The sequence below is a fragment of the Amphiura filiformis genome, chromosome 18 (assembly GCF_039555335.1).
Source record: "Amphiura filiformis chromosome 18, Afil_fr2py, whole genome shotgun sequence".
In the NCBI taxonomy this organism is placed as follows: Eukaryota; Metazoa; Echinodermata; class Ophiuroidea; order Amphilepidida; family Amphiuridae; genus Amphiura; species Amphiura filiformis.
In genome coordinates, this window is record NC_092645.1 from 33650254 (window position 1) to 33669903 (window position 19650).

The window sequence follows — 19650 nt, forward strand, 5'->3', positions numbered from 1 at the left end:
ATTGTCTATGGAGCAGTGTAATACACATAATCATGCATAACTTGCAAACGTAAAATCGGAATCCACTGAAATTTTTGGGAATAAGCATTTTTCGCGGATATCTACTGAAAAATGTCATAAAAGAGGATGTTAGGATCATGAAATACTCCTTTAACTGTCTCAAATGTTTATGATGGTAACAATGTAAACACTTCCCAGCAAACACAAAAAGTTTTACAGAAAACGTTTTTTTGTCAGGTTATATAATTTAATGGGTATAAAATGTTCTAATAATATTTTTTTTTAAATTTGAAAACTTTATGCAAAAACATTCAAACATAATGTTTTTTAAGAGTTAACAAAATATTTTGGAAAAATATTTTACAATAACATTTTAACAACATTTAAAAATGTTGTTGTACTATTTTAAAACATCTTAAAAACATTTTCATGACCTGTATATAACCCAAAATTAAAACATTTTTAATATAACCAAAACCCGTTTATAACACATTTATAATGTTTAGGACAATTTTTGTGTTTGCTGGGTTAGTGAATGAAGTATTGTCCCAATTCACTTACATACATGCACTGTCATGTCGAAAGACCGCTACCCTCCGGTGATTGGGTGTTGTACACTATGAGTTGACCTACGACGTCACATGTTTACATTCATGATGTCCAAGACAAATGTGACACGATCTGGTCCATGGGGGCAAAGGAGGCATTTTTGAAAATTGAGTTACTGTAATTATTAGTATTACATTATACATACAATAGGCTATCATTTACTGAAAACACCAAAGGTCTAGCATACTTGGTTCTAAAGTTATGAAGTTTTCTGATGTGTATTTTCTTATGTATTTTATTGTTTTTTACTCCATATTTTTACCTTTATCTCAGTATCAAATTTGCCGCCTTTGGCCCCCATGGACCAGATCGTTTCACAAATAATACACAGTGTTTATGGCAGATCAAAATATTTTCAAACCCAAATTTGCAAAACCTTTGTTTTCATTTTGTAATTTAAGTACTTTGTAGCACCTATAAGCAGTTTGATAAAGTTGTGCCAAAGTCAATGCAAAAAGTTCAGACCAACAGAGGGTGTACTAGGCCTGTTATTGACATATGATTTCTAATTCAACACTTCGTCGGGGAAAAAAATATGACAATCGACATGCGTCTAAACTAGTAGTGAGATATTAAAATGCTGAAAAAAGTCGATAGATAAGCTTAAAATCACGCCGATATGAGTTACGTTGTTGACTTCAGGTGTACATGTAAACATACTTCCTGGTTTGTTCTACTTCCAGGTTCGGGTCAAATTCGGGAGGTAATTTTCGACTTTCCAATGAAAACATGATCGTACGGTAGGCCTAAGCTTATTCTCACAATATAGCATGGAAATTTCATTTTTTCCCTTTTTGATATGTGTCGTAAAGTGTCGAAAATGGACAATTTATTTTGACATGTCGGATTTAGGGTCATATCGACGATAATACGACACATACACAGTCGATAACAGGCCTAGGGTGTACTAATTATAAACACATGTTGACTCATCTCTACAATAATTCACTTAGACATCTAGAATCCTTATAAAAATAGGCTATTCCATTTAAAATCCACACTCCCCCTATGGAAGACATGACCTTAATCTCCACATAGGGGGTGTAGAATTCAAATGGAGTCACCCATTCAGGTATCCCCATTTGAAACACTCCTTGTGTGAAAGATTTAAATGTTGTGTCTTCCATTGGGGGTGTATGGATTGCAACTAAAATAGCCTGATGGCAAAAAAACAACTTAGTATCAATAGAATCTTCATTCTGGCTTCAGATAGCCTTTCTTTATCCACTCTTTCCTCTTCTTTTTCCCCTGTAATATCGCCGTCTTAAACAATGAACAGTACAGTTCTATCGCTGTCGGCGTATCGTCATTTCCTGGTATGGGATACGTTATCAACTTTGGATTACAATTTGAGTCTAAAATCCCAATGGTGGGAATGTTCATTTTAGCCGCTTCAACGACCCCCATGTGCGGTTTAAATGATGTATCTAAAGTATGTAGAAATATCATCAGATCTGGCAACCTCACGTCCAAAGCAGCGTTAGTGAAAGTTCCCATCTTCCAATGCCTCGTATGAGCATATTCCTTGCACTCTGCCGCCAGTGTTTCGATGGTAGGCACATGCTGATGTAAGCTGCCTATGAACAGGATGATTCCGTTACGGAAGGCGACGTGAGCGGTGAAGTTGAGAGCGTCTTGTAAGAGTGTCTTGGTCTGGTCCAGGTCGATGATGAGCTGCTTTTGTCGCGATCCATAGATGTATCTCTTCATTCTTTCATCTAACATACCTGTTGAGTAAATAAATAAAGTTTTGCCAATATTTTACCCAAGTCAACAATTCAAAAGAACCTGCCCAAACGAACTTTCACAAAGCAATTGAATACCTAAGTGGAAGAAGGGCCCAACTCCAATTTTTTACAAAAATGATTTAGGCACAGCATTTTATCGCCAACAGACTGTTCTTCCTTGTGTGTGAAAGATGAGCCAAAATCCACTCTCTAAATAGTCTTCCACATACACTTAATCATGGTTTTCATGGAAGAAAGGCCCAACTCCATGGAGTTGGGCCCTTCTTCCACAAATATTGGGTTAAAGAGGATTTTTTTTTCATCTATGAAATCTGCTTTTCACTACAAAGAACTTTCTTGCTTTACATATTACTTGCTTCTATTTATGCAATTAGTGGATAATTATCAAATTTCTGTAGCTATTTATAACACATCTGCTTACGGAACTGGCACTTGCAGTATATTAGTGGAAGAAGGGCCCAACTCCAGCTTGTATTAAGACCTGTACCGTTGCCATGGAAACATCATATATAATTTTGAATGTATGTGATATTGTATGGTCATGTATTAAAGGTCCCCTGAAGATGAAAACATTCTGTCTATAAAACTTTTCCAAATATTAAGTTTTTTCTTAATATCTCAAAAACAGTTTTGATGGAGTTGGGCCCTTCTTCCACTCAGGTATTCAATTTTTCCCCAAGGTGGCCCACTTTGTGACACCCACAGGTCCAGATATATAATGGTAATTAAAATGAGCCTGTAGCCAAGCTGATCCATTGGACACCAAAACATGGAAACAGAAAACCTGGTAGACCCCCTCTAACATACATGGATGTATTGATCAGGACACTGGACTGGATGTTACATGTATGGATTTGGGAACGGCCATGCAGGACAGAAGGGTTTGGCGTGCTGTTGTAGTTCGAGGACACCACTCATCTTAAGCAAGTAAGCAATTCTAAGAAGGCCTTTTCTGTTTCTTTAATGTGATCTAATCAAGCAAAATGTAGGCAATGTAGTGAAGGTTTTTTTCCAGTTATGAACTGATTTATCACTCAAATTTTCATGAATGTTTTTTTTTAATACTGGATGCTTTCTACTATAACTGGGCATTCATTCTTACAGCATAATATAGCTGTAAAAGGTCTTTCTCATACAAAAATCTGAAAATTTAACTTTTTAACCACATTGGCCTCCTTCTGTTTGATTAGGGTAAATGTCACTAAAATTTAGAATGCTTCAAAAGTCATTACCCATTTGGCTAGTCTATTTGATATCAGCAATACCCCTGTGGAAGATTTAAGAAACATCTTCCACAGAGGGAGTATGTTTTTCAAATGGAACTGGCAAGGGTAAATTATTATTATGAAACCCATACTCCCCTGTATAATGGCTTTATCTAGATATCTTCCACAACTGGAGTGAATATTAAAAATGGAAGATATCCAATACGCGAAATTAGGGTTTCTCTACAGGAAGTCAATTTGTGCCGAAATTCCTTCCCACAATGCAATAAGCGTTTTGCATAACAATAGATACAGTTCGGAGGTTAATCAATATTCTTTGTTATGCAACACGCATATTGCATTGTGGGAAGGAATTTCGGCACAAATTGACTTCCGGTAAAAAAAACCCTAAATCCGCGTATTGTCTGTTCTATTTAAAATTCATACTCCCTCTGTGGAAGACTTCAGCTAAGTATTCCAAAGGCGGAGTGTGGAATAGATGGAATAGCCCATTGCAAGTCCAAACCCATGGCAACTCTAATATAAATCCTATGGAAGATTTGCAATTATGATGTGTTATAAATGTTAATGAAAGGCACCCCTGATCACATATAAATGCTTAGAAATTGCCATCATACAATGTATACCGAATCACCACCATTCATATATCAGAGCTGCCAACTCTCCCTCTTTTCGCAGGAGACTCCCTACTTTTAACCCTTCAGAACCCTTAATTTTGGTCATCTCCTGAAAAGGAAATGGTTTTAGCCCATTAAGATGTACACATTTTGACAAATCTCCCTGATTGCAACAGGAAATCTCCCTTTTTTCAAGATTCAAATGTTGGCAGCTCTGATATATATTCGCAATATAAAAATGGTGACTGCTGTACTACATTCAGACTACTGATAATGCAAATGGTATTATCTCATCAAGGATTTTTGCCTGGGTTAAGCATTTTAATTGCTTGTCCAAAAGTGCCTGTCCATCAGGATTTTCTTTACGCTTAAAAGTGTGGGTTTTTTACCGCTTAAGCTACCAACTTACCCCCTCAAATACACTTTACATATATGTGACACAATCAAGGGGAATGAGTCGGATGTCGCTAATAATGATTTTGAGATATTGGCAAAGAAGGTGTCAAAATTCTTTTGTTTTATGTTGTTTTCAGCAATTGATAAATTTATGTAACTTTGCAAAGAAAACTCATATCAACATGGGGTTTTCAGTTTCTGAAAGCTCTAAATGTCCTCTTCGTAACATAAGTAAAACCCATTTTCGACCAAGGTCGACATGTGACTCATTCCCCTTGATCATGTCACATATGTTAAACATCATGAAAGGTATTATATTAGATATTTTTTTACCCCTTAATGTGTAACATAAACTTGTCAGCATCCAAAAGTCTGCTTAGCATATTCCTGTACAAAATTTTGCAAAGACCCCCCCCCCTCGGATTTTCATTATTAAAAGTCATCAATAGCAACTAGAAAATTCAACATCGCAGAGGAAAACCAAAATTTGAAGCTGGTCCCAGCCAAAAATCACCCAGAAAAAAGTCCCAATATATATTGGCCTTAAAAGACTAGGAAAATTTCTTAGTTTTAAAAAATCGCAATCAGAAAATATAGCCAGGCCAATTTTGGAATCCAAAACCTATAATCAGTATAACCAAGTAATTTGTTAGCCACTAGTCATGTACCCCAAATACAGGTTATACTGCCAACCGGCCATCCCTGCACTACATGTAGGGCAGGCACCAGCTCACTTCATTTCACACAAGTACACATACCTTCTTTGTGGCCAAGATGTACTCTTGCATTGAAGAGGTTACGCAAAGTCACAAGATCTCTCACTCCAAAGAAATCGGGATGATCTAGGGGATCCTCTGGAGGAGAAAGATTCTGTGCATCTGAAAAATGACATAAAAAAAAAAGAGTATAAAATATATGTCAGTAAATGATCAAATGCTTATGCAGCTCATCAGTCAGGGTTGGGAGAAGTGTGCCAGTTCTTGATCCTTCAGTTTTTGTTATTCAAAGGTGGGTGGTCTATCAAGTCCGATTGAAACACATTATGTTTTCTACCTCACATTGCAGTCTGTCCATCGGGCAAGTCATTTTACTGTTATGGCTGCCAGATTGGGCAATTGAAAAAAAATTGTCGCGGCCTGCCCCAAGCATTCCTATTCCAAGTTCTGAGTTGAATCGTCCATGCTGTTTGTTTTTTAGAAGCAAAAATATATAGCACTAGCAACTGATCTTGTTCGACATCGAGCCTATACGAACATATTGTAGGCCTAAATTTTACTGCTACAATGTATGAGATACACCAAAACCTGCTTATTGATGAGATAATATAGAATTAAACATGAGGTTGTCAATCAGTGCAAGCAATTCATTCAGGACAAACAAACAAACAAACAAACAAACAAACAAACAAAAGAGAGATAGAAAGAAAACCAGAAAAATAGTAGTAAAGAGGTCGAAAAAAAAAAGGATAATGATGATCTACCAATGAGGGAAAGAAATTATGTACAGCTCAACTGATCATACTTTTCCTACATTCGACCTTGCATGATTTTTGAGTTGACACAGTCATGAAAATAGCTATAGATACTTGACAGACCATTAGTAGCCCAGTTCTGAACCTTTTCATTGATCATTCATAACAATAGGTATCTGATGGATCAGTGAAGATAAGAAGGGATTATAATATATCCGTAACCTTGATATTATAGTACATCTCGAGGAAAAAGTGCAATGGACATGTTTTCATTTTATGTTTCAAATATCCAGCATGAAAATTGAGTATTTAACCCAAAATGGAAAATGGAACAATTTATTGGAAATCTGTTTTAACAGATTTTTTTGACATCTTTTTCTGCACTGTATTATACCTAAATTAAAAAATTTGATAAATATTCAAAGAAAATATAGGTCAAAAAAAAAATGTTGATTTTTACACATTTTGGGGCAAAAAAGGAAAAATAAGGAAAAATATCAAAATCTGTTTTAACAACTTCATTCATCAAGTCATAACAAACAGCCTACATGCTTAATTTCTAATAAAATATTGAAATTGTGAAAAATATAGGTATTTATTGATTTTCATGTTTTTTCTTGCAAATATGCTAATAATATGCAAATTATGAAATTGCAAAATAAAGTTTCTACATAGCATACATCTTTCAAGTGTGATGTTCAAAATGACAGACATCAAAAAGAGATTTGATGAAAAGTAAAGGTGTAGTAACAATTTTGGCATGGACTGTCTGGTTAGGCAAAGCACGGGAAGTTGAGCTGTACCAGTACCTTTTTGTGATGTTAATACAGAGGACACATTGCCGATATCACTTGTGACTGGAGCAGATGCTTGATAGGAAGATGTTAGGAAACCTCTTGTAAGAATGCATTTGTCACCAGCACATCTTCTTGAAACTGAAAAAACAAAAACAAAATCATGAAATATTTAAACCATTGAATATGAATACATGAAACGCACAGAAACAACTGCCAAAACCTAGTGCCATACTATTACGCTGACTTTCGTATTCGGCGAGGAGGACGATTTCAACCTCCTGGTTTGTTTACAAACAGAGAGGTAGAGAAAAGACTGTTCCGCTTGTCCAAACACTCAAGTATCAGAAGGATGGTCCACAATAGCATGATTCATGTAACATGAATAGGGATTAAAAAGCTGTCAAGTAGAATCATGTGCTTCTTTTGTCCTATTTGCCATCAAGATTTCATATGGAAACAGTTCAGACCCAGAACAGGATCATGTCAGAAATATTTTGTTCTGGGTCTGATTATTCGGACTATGACAAACCATCTGTGTACACTCTGCAATTATCTTTACACGTGCAATTCGACACTGCAATAATATGTCACTACAGAACTTGAGACTAAGTTGACTAACCAATGAACAAGAATAAATAAAGCAGATACTTGCAACCAACCCAGCAAACATAAAATCGATATAGAGGAAACATTTATTTGTCCGGATGTATAAAACATTTAAATAACATTCAAAAAACATTTTTTGAAAATTTTCTGCAAAATATTTTTCGAAAATGTAAATTCCCAAATAACATTTGGACAACTTTCATATATTTTAAAACGTTTTCATGACCTTAAGGGCTCGGATAGCAACATTTGCACAGTATTTTTTGTGGGACATGGAGTGCACATCAGACATATCAAATTGCATTCTGAATATGAAGAATGTCCTTCTGATATCAAATAATTTTGAATTGATGCTAGAGTGTGTTGCTATCATTTTTCGGTCGGACAGCGGTGCAATTATTTGCACCGGAGGTTATTTATTCTGTTAATGTTGAAATTTTGAATGAAAGTTATTTCGATGAGTCAACTGTATCTTTTAAGCAAGACTTGCCTATTTTGGACAGTCGTAAAATTTTGCTGAAGTGTAATTTTTGCAACATATTTGATGCAATCACCTGTCATGATCAGCTGTGTTTACTTCTGAACTTCCATTGCTTTGCTTTACACGGTGTCATGCTTCAGCGAATCCGACTAGATTTTGAATGCAATGGTCTCTAGCCTAGAATGTGAAGCTATCGGTGACAGGGTTGTAGCTACGCTGGGCGGTGGCGGGCGGCCCTGCCCGGCACTCAAGTTAATTTTGAGCCCAAATACTCGGCACTCCAGTCTCAAAATCAATGAACAACCAGTATAAAAATTAGCAATTCTTATCAAAATTTCAATTTTTTTACCATTTCATATAAATTTTACCCGGCACTAAAATTTGCCTAGGCTATAACCCTGATCGGTGAACAAATTCTTGGCTAGACTTCTCGAGGAAGGTGTTGTGGATGGGCAATACCATTTCTCACTATTTGGTGAATTCGCCTATTTTGGGGTTGGGACTCTACTGCTGGGGGAAATCAGTTCTGACTGGGGGAAGTTCCACCCATGCCCCCCCGGTCATTGCTGGTTTCGTTTAGGCTATTGAAACTTGATGTTGAGTTTAGCGTCATATTTTTTTCAGCTCATAATGAGGCAACTATTTCATTATTCATTATTTTCAGGGTTTCATTATCAGCGGCCTTTTACCAATGCTTATGCACTTTTGTTCATTCTAATTGGGTATCGCCTTTCGCAATATGTCAAAAACACACATTATAAAAGTATTTATCTTGCTTTTTGTTTTTCAAGTTTTAAAACAAACTAAATGTACAAACCAAGTATACCATGCCACTTTGCCAGTCTTCTTCACTCCAATTTGTACTAACCTCTCCGTGAAATGGGGGGATACAAAAATAACAATCATGCAGAACATTATGAAATAAATTTTGGCACCAATTTGTCAAAACTAGGTCTTGTAAATTATTTACAATATCAACAATGTCCATCTGGTAAAAACATTTTGGCTAGGTCGATTTCTCTTCTAGTCTACCCTGGTATCCCAAAGGTATAATTGAAATAATTGGATAGAGCAAGGGTCAAAAACCTGTATATTTTTAATGCTAAAATATTTAGATGGATTCATCTGATAGTTCTCAAGGCTTTCTATAGATTTTGAAGGGTTCAAATACAAAAAAAAAAAGGGTTTAAAAATTTTGCACAACAAATTTTCTTTCAATGCTTTCTGGTTTAGTAGTAATTTGCACAATAATTAATTATTTTCAGATTTTACATCTCAAACGCAGCACAAAATTCATAACGCGGGCGGTGGACGCTAAACTCAGAATCAAGTTTCAAGTTAGTCCGAATAATCAGACACAGAACAAAATATTAATTTCTGACATGATCCTGTTCTGGGCCAGAGCCAAAAATGGTCATCACTCAACCTAAAATTTAGAAATTGTCACAGGAGTGAATTTCTCCTCTGGTTTGATAGACTACTTACCAAAGATTACGAAACGGCAAAAAAAAAGTAAAATTTGCCCGTCAATTTCGGAATGCAAGCAATAAAATACACACGTAGCGCCCTCTCGGTGTGGCGGGACGGAATTGTGAAATTTGATGTTACAACACATTTTAAAAATATTTTAATTTTTTTGTTATATGGTATTATAAAGGTCTTCTGTATGGACAATTTCAGCACTAAAAAAATGTCAGTGGACTTTGCAAAAATAAAGAAATAAATTAAAATATGTGTAAAATTCCGTCCCGCCACATTTTGAGGTGATTTTTTTACGTTCCGGAAGAAAAAAAAAAAAAATTTGGGTCAAAACTTTCCAAAATATCAACTATTATCCTAATAAACATTCCTGAGTACACAAAAATTTAATTCATCAACTTTGCTAGACTCAGAGCCATTTTAACTTCTTCTTTTTCAGGCCTTTTGTGGTAGGATGCCAGCAATAATTCTATTTTAAGGGTCTATGATGTAAAACATGGCCCCGCCACATTTTGAGATGATTTTTTTAAGTTCAGGAAAGGATGAAAAATTTCTTTCTCAGTCAATATTTTGCAATAATTTTTCATTGGAAGTGAAAGAAAAGACAATTTTGTCAGTTTTAAAGTGAATCAATTGCTTTTTTTCTTGATTTTGACATGGTGGACAAAATTCCGTCCCGCCACATTCCGTCCCGCCACATTGACATGATTTTTAAAAATTAATGAACGTACTATAAAGAGGGGGGTGAATTTTATAATTTCTTCCATAACAAAAGAAGGATAGTTGAAGTTAATACCAATGTTAGAAACAAATGTTTTATCCCAGTACTTTTGATAAAAATTCAACAAATGTACTGTGTTCACAAATACGGTACGGTACATGAAGTTTATCAATCCGTCCCGCCACATCAGTGAAGTTGTGTTACCGTGGCAACTGAATCTGAATCTGATAGGTACTCTCAACACCTCCTTCGGAGGTCAGGCGAGAGGATGTAGAGGGGTGCTTTCGGTTACTTATTCTCGTTGGGTGCTTTCTTCCTGGCTGAAGATGTGCTCAGCCACGGCTGTCTTGAATTATGTAGATGGTTTAATGTCCACTAGTTGTTGCGGTAGGTTGTTCCAACTCTTGGTTGTGAGTGGGAAATATGAGTTCATGTATTGATCAGTTCTTCCTGTTAGTCTACTGTAAGATTGATTATGGCTGAGGCGTGAAGATTTGCGCGTTTGGACCGGCTGCACGAATTGCAGTGCGGGATGGCTACCTGATTGTTGACAATTTTATGAAACATAGATACACATGCGACTTTCCTCCGCAGGCGGCGTGGGTTCCAGGCTAGTTTCTTCAGCATGGTGGTAGCGCTGCTGGTACGCCTGTAATCACTGAATACTGAATCTTGCTCCTCTTCTCTGGATGGTTTCAATTTTATCAGTCAACTCTTTGGTATGAGGATTCCACACTGTTGAGCAATATTCTAAGTGGGGACGGACCAGTGTCTGGAAAGCTTTTGATCTTAAATTGCTTGGACAAGATCTCAGGTTCCTTTTGATGAAACCGAGAACCCTACTAGACTTAGCGGTAATCTTGTTGATATGATTATTCCACTTAAGGTCTTCAGATATCTCAACACCTAGGTCCGTGTGTGATGATGTTTGAGCTAATGTGGTGTTACCTAATTTATATTGATGAGTCTTTGGTTTCTTTGAACGGGATATCTTAAGCACATAACATTTGTCAGGGTTGAACCTGAGTTGCCAGTTGTCTTGCCATACAGAAAGGGTGTCAAGATCATTCTGTAGTGTTTGTGCGTCTGTGTGTCATTTTTAATGTTCCTATACATCACATAATCGTCAGCAAAAAGTCTAATTGTTGACTTTGTGTTCAGAGGAGGTCGTTGATAAAGAGCAGGAAGAGTAATGGGCCTAACACGGTGCCCTGTGGCACGCCCAACGCACATCAACATAATTTGAATGCTCTCCATCAACAACCACCCTCTGTTTACGTTTTGTCAAGAAATTTTTACCCAAGTATGCGTATTCGGTTATTCCATATCTGTCCATCTTCAGTAATAGCCTATTGTGGGGTACCGAGTCGAAGGCTTTGCTAAAATCCATTATTATTGCATCTGTTTGTGTGTTTTTGTCAAGTGAAGTAGAGAAATCATGCACTGTTTGGAGTAATTGTGTCTCACATGAATGTTTAGCCCTAAAGCCGTGTTGGCAACTCGTTAGTATTGAGTGTCTATCCAGATGTTTCATTGTGTTGCTGTGGATGATGTGTTCTAAGATTTTGCATGGTATTGATGTGATTGACACTGGTCTATAATTAGCAGGTGTTGTTTTGTTACCTTTTTTGTATATGGGTGTTATATTAGCTGTTAACCAATCCTGAGGCAGGTTACCAGTAGATAAAGATTTGTTAAACACCAGTGTGAGTCCTGGGGCAAGCTCTTGTGCTGCCATTTGTAATATTCTCCCTGAAACTCCATCGGACATGTTGATTCTTTGGACTATTTTTCTTGTGTGCGAATGTAGTCTGTAACAGTACAGTATTTACATGTATGGACAATTTATTGGCAGATATGATGGTGTTTGAATTAAGCTTAAGTATATGCGCTGGCAATCATGTATGTCAAAATTGTCATGTCTGCCGAATTCACTGACACTGTTTATACACGAGTCGTAAGCTTATGATCGCAGTATCCGTTCTGTCAATACCATATCTATCACTGAAAATTAAAGCCAAATTTAGGATACTGTACCATAGCAAATTTATGAATTACTCAACCTGTATTTAAAGTCAAAAACGGCCGTTGTAAACTCCTCGACAGTCCCACAATCTTGCTAATGTAAGTTGCCATTGCGATTTGCATATTAAACGAATCATAAATTCCTTTTATGAAAGGAGCACCGTCCGTTCCCCTGATGTATGGTTGGCGATAACGGTCATAACCACAAGATCACTTTACTTTTTTCATGGCCTAAGTAGGAGGCCTACATGCCACTGGGTGATGCAAGAAATTGAAACATTCAGTTAAGTTATTTAAAGTAAAACGCCAACCATGATGGATATTCAATATTTTGTGAATGTTATCAATAGGCCTATAGACCAAAAATCTATAATATTATAGGTACAGAACCAGGGCTAGAACCCGGGGTTCTTGGACTGGTCGGTAACCCATGAGCTCCCATGCTTGATCCGTTTTAGGGAAACTAGCGAGTAATTAAAAGAGACTCCCACAAGGGGAATCAAATCCAACAAATGAAGGATATCAAATCCCAAAAGTCTCTCCTGCTACGGTGCTATAGGACTATCAAATTCACCTCTTCTAGGCCTAGAGCCTAAGTCTGAAAAGGGTATCATATTTTCTGATTTCATGCCCACGTATCTATTTAAAAAAAATGGAACAAAGTGTGAATTAAACGTCATTTTTGGTACATTTCTGGTATAATAATTGTCATATAGGCCTACCCACTTGGTCTTATAGGGGGAACTTTGATCACCGAAATTTCCGGCGAAAACTAGTCCCATCATAGGCTTACACGTATAAAGGTCTATGCCCTATGACGTTTTTTATGGAAATCAGGTCCGCTTATAGGGGTATAGGCCTAAATAGTCCCAGAAGCAGTGTCGGCACCAGGAATTTTTTTCGGGGTGGGGGCCGGGGAGGGGAAATGGGGGAAAGTTAATTTTAGGGGGGCTAAATCAACAAGTTTTCTCGGGGCTAAATCAAACATGAAGTCATCCTCGCGCAAAAACAACGCTAAAAAGAGTAGGGTTTTCAGCCCCCTTTTTGACCCGTGTCGATCTCATTTGCAAGCTTAGCGAGCAAAAAATATATCTTTTTAATGCTTTTTTGGTCAAAAAAGGTCCAAATTTTGACAAAAGACCGTCCCAGTCCACATTAAAAATCAGCACCCACCCTCCTCAATTTCTGGGATTTGTCAGATTTTTTTTTAGATTTGTCAAAATTTTTTAGACTTAAGAATACTTGATGAAATTTTTTTTTTTTTTTTTTGAAGTTTTTTATTCCCTGTTCTTGGAACTGGTGGAGGGAGAAAAAACATACACAATGGGCCACCAGTTCCCAACGATCATGAATTAAAACATAATATTATAGTCAAATTTTTTAAGAACAGGTACAAAGGACAATCACAAAAGAGACAAAGACGATGGACAAAGAGAACATTCACTCTTACAAACAAAACACAAGCACCAGTCTTGTGTCAAACAAGTGCACACATTACTTGCATGGTTACACCCATCTCGATCCTGCCATAATCAGTTTGAAAAATAATTGAAGAAAAGGACAACAATTTAAGATGCTTCAAGATCAATGGTCCATTTTTTTAAATGGAGCCGCAGATTACCTTTACTTTCAGCAATTTTATACTCAATTTTCTGCTTCAATTTGACCATATTCAGAAAAGCATTGAAACTAAGGTTAGTCTGTTTAAATCTGCACTTATGAATGTAAAATTTAAGGCACGTGCACAGAAAAAGGAAATTAATACACAGGTCATGTTCTGAGGTATCCCTGATACCAAACATTTTATCAAATTTGGAAAATGTAAAAGAATCCCCAGTGACACTGTTGATATAAAAACATAGTTCATCCCACATGGGAGACACATTCTTGCATTCACAAAATAAATGCAAAATTGTTTCGGGCAATTCATTACAAAAGTAACAATTTGGTGAATCCACCCTACCAATTCTGTGAAGAAAATTATTTGTACAAATTGCCCTATGAAAAACTTTAAAATAAAAAGAACGTAACTGGGTTACTTGATGAAAATTTTACACATTATAAATAAGTTTGTTAGAGTAGTATATAAGAGAACATGGATCACTTCCAAGACTTTTTGCCCGGCTTATTTGTTCCTCAGAATCTCACGTTTGAGAAAAAAAGGAAAGCTCCTTTCCTATAGCTTTTCCTCTTCGAGCACTGTTGGAAAACTATACTAACAATGATAATGGGCTAATCCAGAAAATAGATGCACACGGTCCTATACGGCCACGCGTTTTGAACTCGCCATCCAAAAATGGTGGTTTTGTTACGCTTTTCCAAATCGAGACTCGTTCTAATTGTTATATCTCTGCTTAAACAAAAGGTATTGAAATGTGTTTGGTGTCATTTTGTAGCTAAATGAGTGCCCTAACAGACCTCCAAAGGAGAATTGTTTATCAGCTACACTGCAAAAACAAGTGTTTATATTTAAACACAATATTGTGTTTATCAGAGCAACACTTAATAAACACATAATTCATGTTAATGGTCTAACACTAATGTTAATTTTTCTAACACTAATGTTCATAAATTAACACTTGGTGTTATATTACAAACATTAGTGTTTGTAATATAACACCAAGTGTTTATGGTGTTTAAATATAAACACTTGTTTTTGCAGTGTAAGATAGCAGAGTTAGAGTTGTTTGAGTTCAGAATGACCGAGGTGGGGGATGAGGCGGTGGCGGATGAGGCGGTGGCGGTATGTGCAAAGTCTATGGGAAATAAAGATTTTGTGTGTGCGTGTTGAATCAACTGATCATATCTTTGCACCCATATGGGCTACAGACATGGTTAAGAGCTCTTTTGAAAGATTATTAATTCTGCTAATTGTTTTTAATTATTTTGAACTCTTTATGATTGGTTAATTTGGTTTAGTTTATAAAATGCAAACTTTTATGTACAAAACTACCCGTTTTCATGCATATTAAACACTGTAGTAAGCAATGCGGATGTCTTCAAAATCTAAAAGTTGCTTTAACGCGGCTGTGTACTCTAGCCATTGTTTCTTTCTCAAAATTGAGTTTTTATGATATGTTTGTACCTTGTTATGTTTTTTATAAATACAAGGAATGAAAATCCAGATTTGTAAACTCCAACTGCAATATTTTAAGGATTTTATTTCACTATTCCACTCGTGTTTGAAATTGAAAAGGAAAGAAAATCTTTGTTGTACCAGCAAGGTACACGCACGCAACAACTCATCGCGTTATGTATCGCGCAATTTGTTAACGCACACATACGCCAGACGATGGTGGACTACATTATTCATTGTGGCAACAGCCAATATCGTAAACAAAACAGACAATATGACGGCAACACTGCCTGGACATTGGACGCCCCGTGCTGAGTTGTGTTTTTAGCTCTATTGGCCCCGTTACAGAAAAAAAAAATGCACAAAATATATTTCTCAGTGAATGTATAAATTTTCACATAAAAATAAATATTTTTGGATTCAAAATAAATGTGAAGAAAAAAAAATTATAGCCGGGAGTGAGCGGGACTCGATCTCGGGACCCTATGCACCGCAGGCGAGACCTAGACTGGATCCTTCAGTCTTTCAACAACTACGCACGGTCATCGGGTTGTGCTGTTGAATAAGGCAACGTGAAGGATTGTGGATAAATAAAAGGCGCCGCCATTAGAGGCCAGATGGATTCAGGCTAGGCGAGACCCGTTACCATTAGACCAAGCGAACCGTGATACACAATGGGGGAAATTTTAGGTATATATCATAAACATACCGTGCGTTATTCATACAAAACATTCAAAAAACAGTACTTGCAATGAGGTTCACTGGCGAACCTCAACGGATCTAGACTGATAAAATAGTGCTTAATAACATACGTACAGTTTTGGAATAATTTGAGACATTTTTGTGTTTACGTGTAAAACCAATGACAACGTCAAAATTCAGCCAATCTTGGCCGGCCCCCCCCCTGCAAATACGCGACGCATACGCGACGCTTATCTGCATGCGCGGCACATCTTATGGAAACACCACGGAAGCACTGATTTCACAAAAACCTAGTGGTCAAATGGCTCCGTTTTAGCTGATAAAATGTGGGTTTTTTTCAAGTTCTTTCCCCCGATTTAAATATCAAGTTATGAATGGATTTCGCTCAAACTTCTCAAGGGGCTGTGGATTTACCCGATGTTCACGTAATATAAGTTTCAAAAACGAAAACTGTCGCATTCTCCCGGTCCCCGCACTCCGTGCATCCGCGGGTATTCATGCTCGTCGAAAATTTCGCGAAATAAGGGGTGTTTTCAGATGAAGAAACGCGATTCGCGAAACACACAAAAAAGAGGTGTTTTTTAAAACCACGTGTTCGCGAAATTGAAAAAAAAGGGTATTTTCATCGAGCAGCCTACGCGTTTGTGCCAGAAAAGGGTATATTAGAAATATCGTTCGCGTTTTAGCGAAAATAGGGGTATTGTCGAAGGGCAAATAATTCGCGAAATCGCTAAAAAAAGGTGTATTTTTCCCCTAAAACGAAATGAGATGCAAAAGGGGGTGTTTTTAAAGTTCACCGACAAGCATGAATACCCGCGGATGCACGGAGTGCGGGGACCGGGCGCATTCTCCTGTGAGATTCGATGAAAGTGCAAAATGTGACCACTTTAAACTTCAACGGCCATTATTTCAATGTTCATTTTCTCGGTAAAATGACGATTTAGGTACACGCTAACCCAATAAATACAGCATCTATAGGTATAAGCAAATATGATCATCGTAAAAAGCATGATCGACTCAAGAAACGGTTTTCTCATTTTTTTATATTTTGGTCTATTTCCGATTTTGGACATCATTTTGTGCAAATAGGCGTTTTTGAATTTTAAAAAGTTCATTTTGATGCCTTATATGGTCAATATCTCAAAAAATAAGGCCAATATCAAAAAAATAAATAAACCGTTTTTGGAATGGAGCCTCAAGATTGAGCTAAAAACAAAATAAAATATTTTGGAAAGAGTGTTTTTTTGTTATGATGAACCTAACAAATATTGCCAAAAACTCACTTTTTTGTGATTTTCTTCAAAATTGTTGTTTTTACCCCAAATCTGTATTTATATTAAGATTTATTGATGTCTTGCCTTCATAAAAATGTATACTTTTATATGTTTTGCGCGAATAATTACAAAGTTATTGCACTTTTACTACATGCATGTCTGAGAGTACACAGCCACCTTAAATTAAAATTACTTATCCTATCATAGTCAACGTTTACATTTTCTGAGAGGAAATTTGATGAGGAATCTAAATATGGACTTACTTTTTTGTATGGGTTAGGGGTAAAATGTTTCAGTTCAAAATATGTTGAATTGTAAAAAAATTTGAACATATTTTGGGACACCCTGTATTCCGAGATTACCAAACAGCTCTGAATTTTTTTCTTCCAAAGTCAGTAGGCTCCTCCTAACTTCTAACCAAATCAATGTTATTTACTTTCAGTTTATAACTGCAAGTTAGTAATAAGCAATGCATTAAGTGACCCATTTTTTATTTGGATTTTTTTATTCCACCCTGTATAACTTCAAGGTCACCCTATACCAGGCCTTCTCAACTAGTTTATTTGAAGCGCCAACTGGAAAATTTCTGTGATCATGAAATGCCAAAATGTTTAAGGGCGCCTGAGGACTTTGTGAGTTAGAGTGGGCGCATAGCGGGTACGGAATAGTGCTGAAGTTTTATCGGGGGTCCAGGGGGCAGCGCCCCGGAAGCTCATGGATTTTAAGGTTTTTTAAAGGCCCAGATTTAGTTTTCACCTCTTTTTTGTTCAAGATTTATGTGAAAAAAATATTAAAATTACCGTGCGCCACTTTGTGCGCCACTTCGACTGACTCCAAGCGCCACAAGTGGCGCGCGCGCCGCCAGTTGAGAAGGCCTGCCCTATGTACAATGAGTTGAAATGTGTTTTTTTTAATTGCTTTTGCCTTCAGCTTTCCTAAAATGTATACTTTTGCTAGTTTAGGGTTGATAGTTGTGGAGATATTCTAATTTGAAACTTGATTGGTGTAAAAATTCATAATAGGGCCTATATGTGATGTAACGCCAAGGGTGGCGAGTTCAAAACACATGGCCATAGAGGAGTTCGGATTTCCGGACTTTTTGTACAGTCGTGATTGTTGGAAGTATCCAAAGGCGAATAAATCCATCAGAAAAATAGTTCAAAATCAGAAATCCTTATTATTTGAGAGCTCATTTTGGACATTTCCGAGATTTTTCCTTCATTAAATTGGATTTCCAAGTTTTTTCAAGTGACATATAGTCCTAACAACTGGAATTCTAGTCGCTTTCAGAAAGCAGACTTGGAATCCAGACATTTCTTTGATTGAAAATTTACTCCTCTATAGGGGGTGTGCAATAATTATCCGCCCAATTTTACATTGAAAAAAAACCTCCCTCCCTTATCAATTCATGAAAATCCTCTGTAGGACGAGAACCAACACATTTAGTTAATTTTAGAGGCCATAGGCCTACATGCAGCCTTACGGGCCCATGCAAAAAGTATTTTCAAGACATTTTTTAACCAATGGCACGCGTACACGCGAGTGGCGCAGCGCAGAACAATAAACAAAAGTATCGCCCAGCACTAAATTTTGATTGATTGAAATTTGTGGCCCGGGCAGACGAGAATCAAGAAAGTGGTAGCATGGATGGTCGAATTTCATGATTTGGTAAACATTTAAGAAATAAATAATATCACCAATATTATTGGGTAAAGTAACCGATGAGCCTGAGCTAAATTAGTTTTTTGTTAAGTGGGGCCGCTGGCCAAGCCCAAGATAATCATGCATGGGCATGGCTAGCCTAGCCTACATACATGCATACAATCATGTATTCATGACAATGTACATGATGTATGGCATGTATGGACTCATTTTAACAGGAAGCTTCGTCAATTGATCATGACCAATGCATTCATGGCATTTGCCTGCATGTCAAAGCTTTCATTTTCATGCTTCAATGAAATATGGAAATCATGAAATATGGAAATCACTATTGTTTTGTACACTGAGGGCCTTACAGTTCCAGCCATTATTCTCTGCAGAGAAAACCAACACCGTTTGGCGTTTGCTTTTGTTGTACCATAATTATTCATCATGTTTTGGGTTTTGGCATGCATGCTTATATGTTGTCTGATGTGGGACTGGTCTGGGAGGTTATTTGGCTATATTCTCAGTCAGATTATATGCATGCACATGAAGTCTGAGATGATACCGGTACCGTACAGCTGAATATATACTCCATCGCTGAGTATATTTTTGGTCTAAATATTCTATTGCCCCCCCCCCCAGTATATTTGCATTTGGGACCCACCCCTTCTGAAGAAAATGCCAGCGCCCTTGGCCTTGCTATATAAACATACGTGTGCGCATGCGACAGAGTGCAGTATTTTGTTTTTGTACATAAGGGCATAAGCATGGGTAG

At 36.9% G+C, this 19650-nt stretch overlaps 1 protein-coding gene and 1 long non-coding RNA gene across 2 annotated transcripts; both read right to left on the minus strand.

Annotated features, from left to right (window-relative positions):
- Positions 1-418: 418 nt before the first annotated feature.
- On the minus strand, positions 419-12297 carry LOC140140139 (small ribosomal subunit protein uS2m-like). Its single transcript, XM_072161979.1, has 4 exons — positions 12215-12297; positions 6877-7002; positions 5355-5474; positions 419-2336 (listed from the first exon to the last, which is right to left on the minus strand). The coding sequence occupies exons 1-4, from the start codon at positions 12285-12287 to the stop codon at positions 1804-1806; spliced, it is 852 nt and encodes a 283-aa protein (XP_072018080.1). The 5' UTR covers positions 12288-12297; the 3' UTR covers positions 419-1803.
- A 3160-nt stretch (positions 12298-15457) lies between these two features.
- On the minus strand, positions 15458-16156 carry LOC140139443 (uncharacterized). The gene is made up of 2 exons (XR_011857122.1): positions 15892-16156; positions 15458-15755 (listed from the first exon to the last, which is right to left on the minus strand). It is a non-coding gene; the product is annotated as an uncharacterized lncRNA (long non-coding RNA).
- Between the last annotated feature and the right edge of the window lie 3494 nt (positions 16157-19650).

What these genes read in the sequence shown, in the direction of transcription:
- LOC140140139 (XM_072161979.1), bottom strand. Translation starts at nt 12,287, where the DNA reads ATGGCAACTTACATTAGCAAGATTGTGGGACTGTCGAGGAGTTTACAA. An exon ending in GTTTTTGACTTTAAATACAG is followed by an intron (nt 7,003 to 12,214) that starts GTTGAGTAATTC and finishes TTGTTTTTTCAG; the next exon opens with TTTCAAGAAGATGTGCTGGT. An exon ending in TGTATTAACATCACAAAAAG is followed by an intron (nt 5,475 to 6,876) that starts GTACTGGTACAG and finishes GTCATTTTTCAG; the next exon opens with ATGCACAGAATCTTTCTCCT.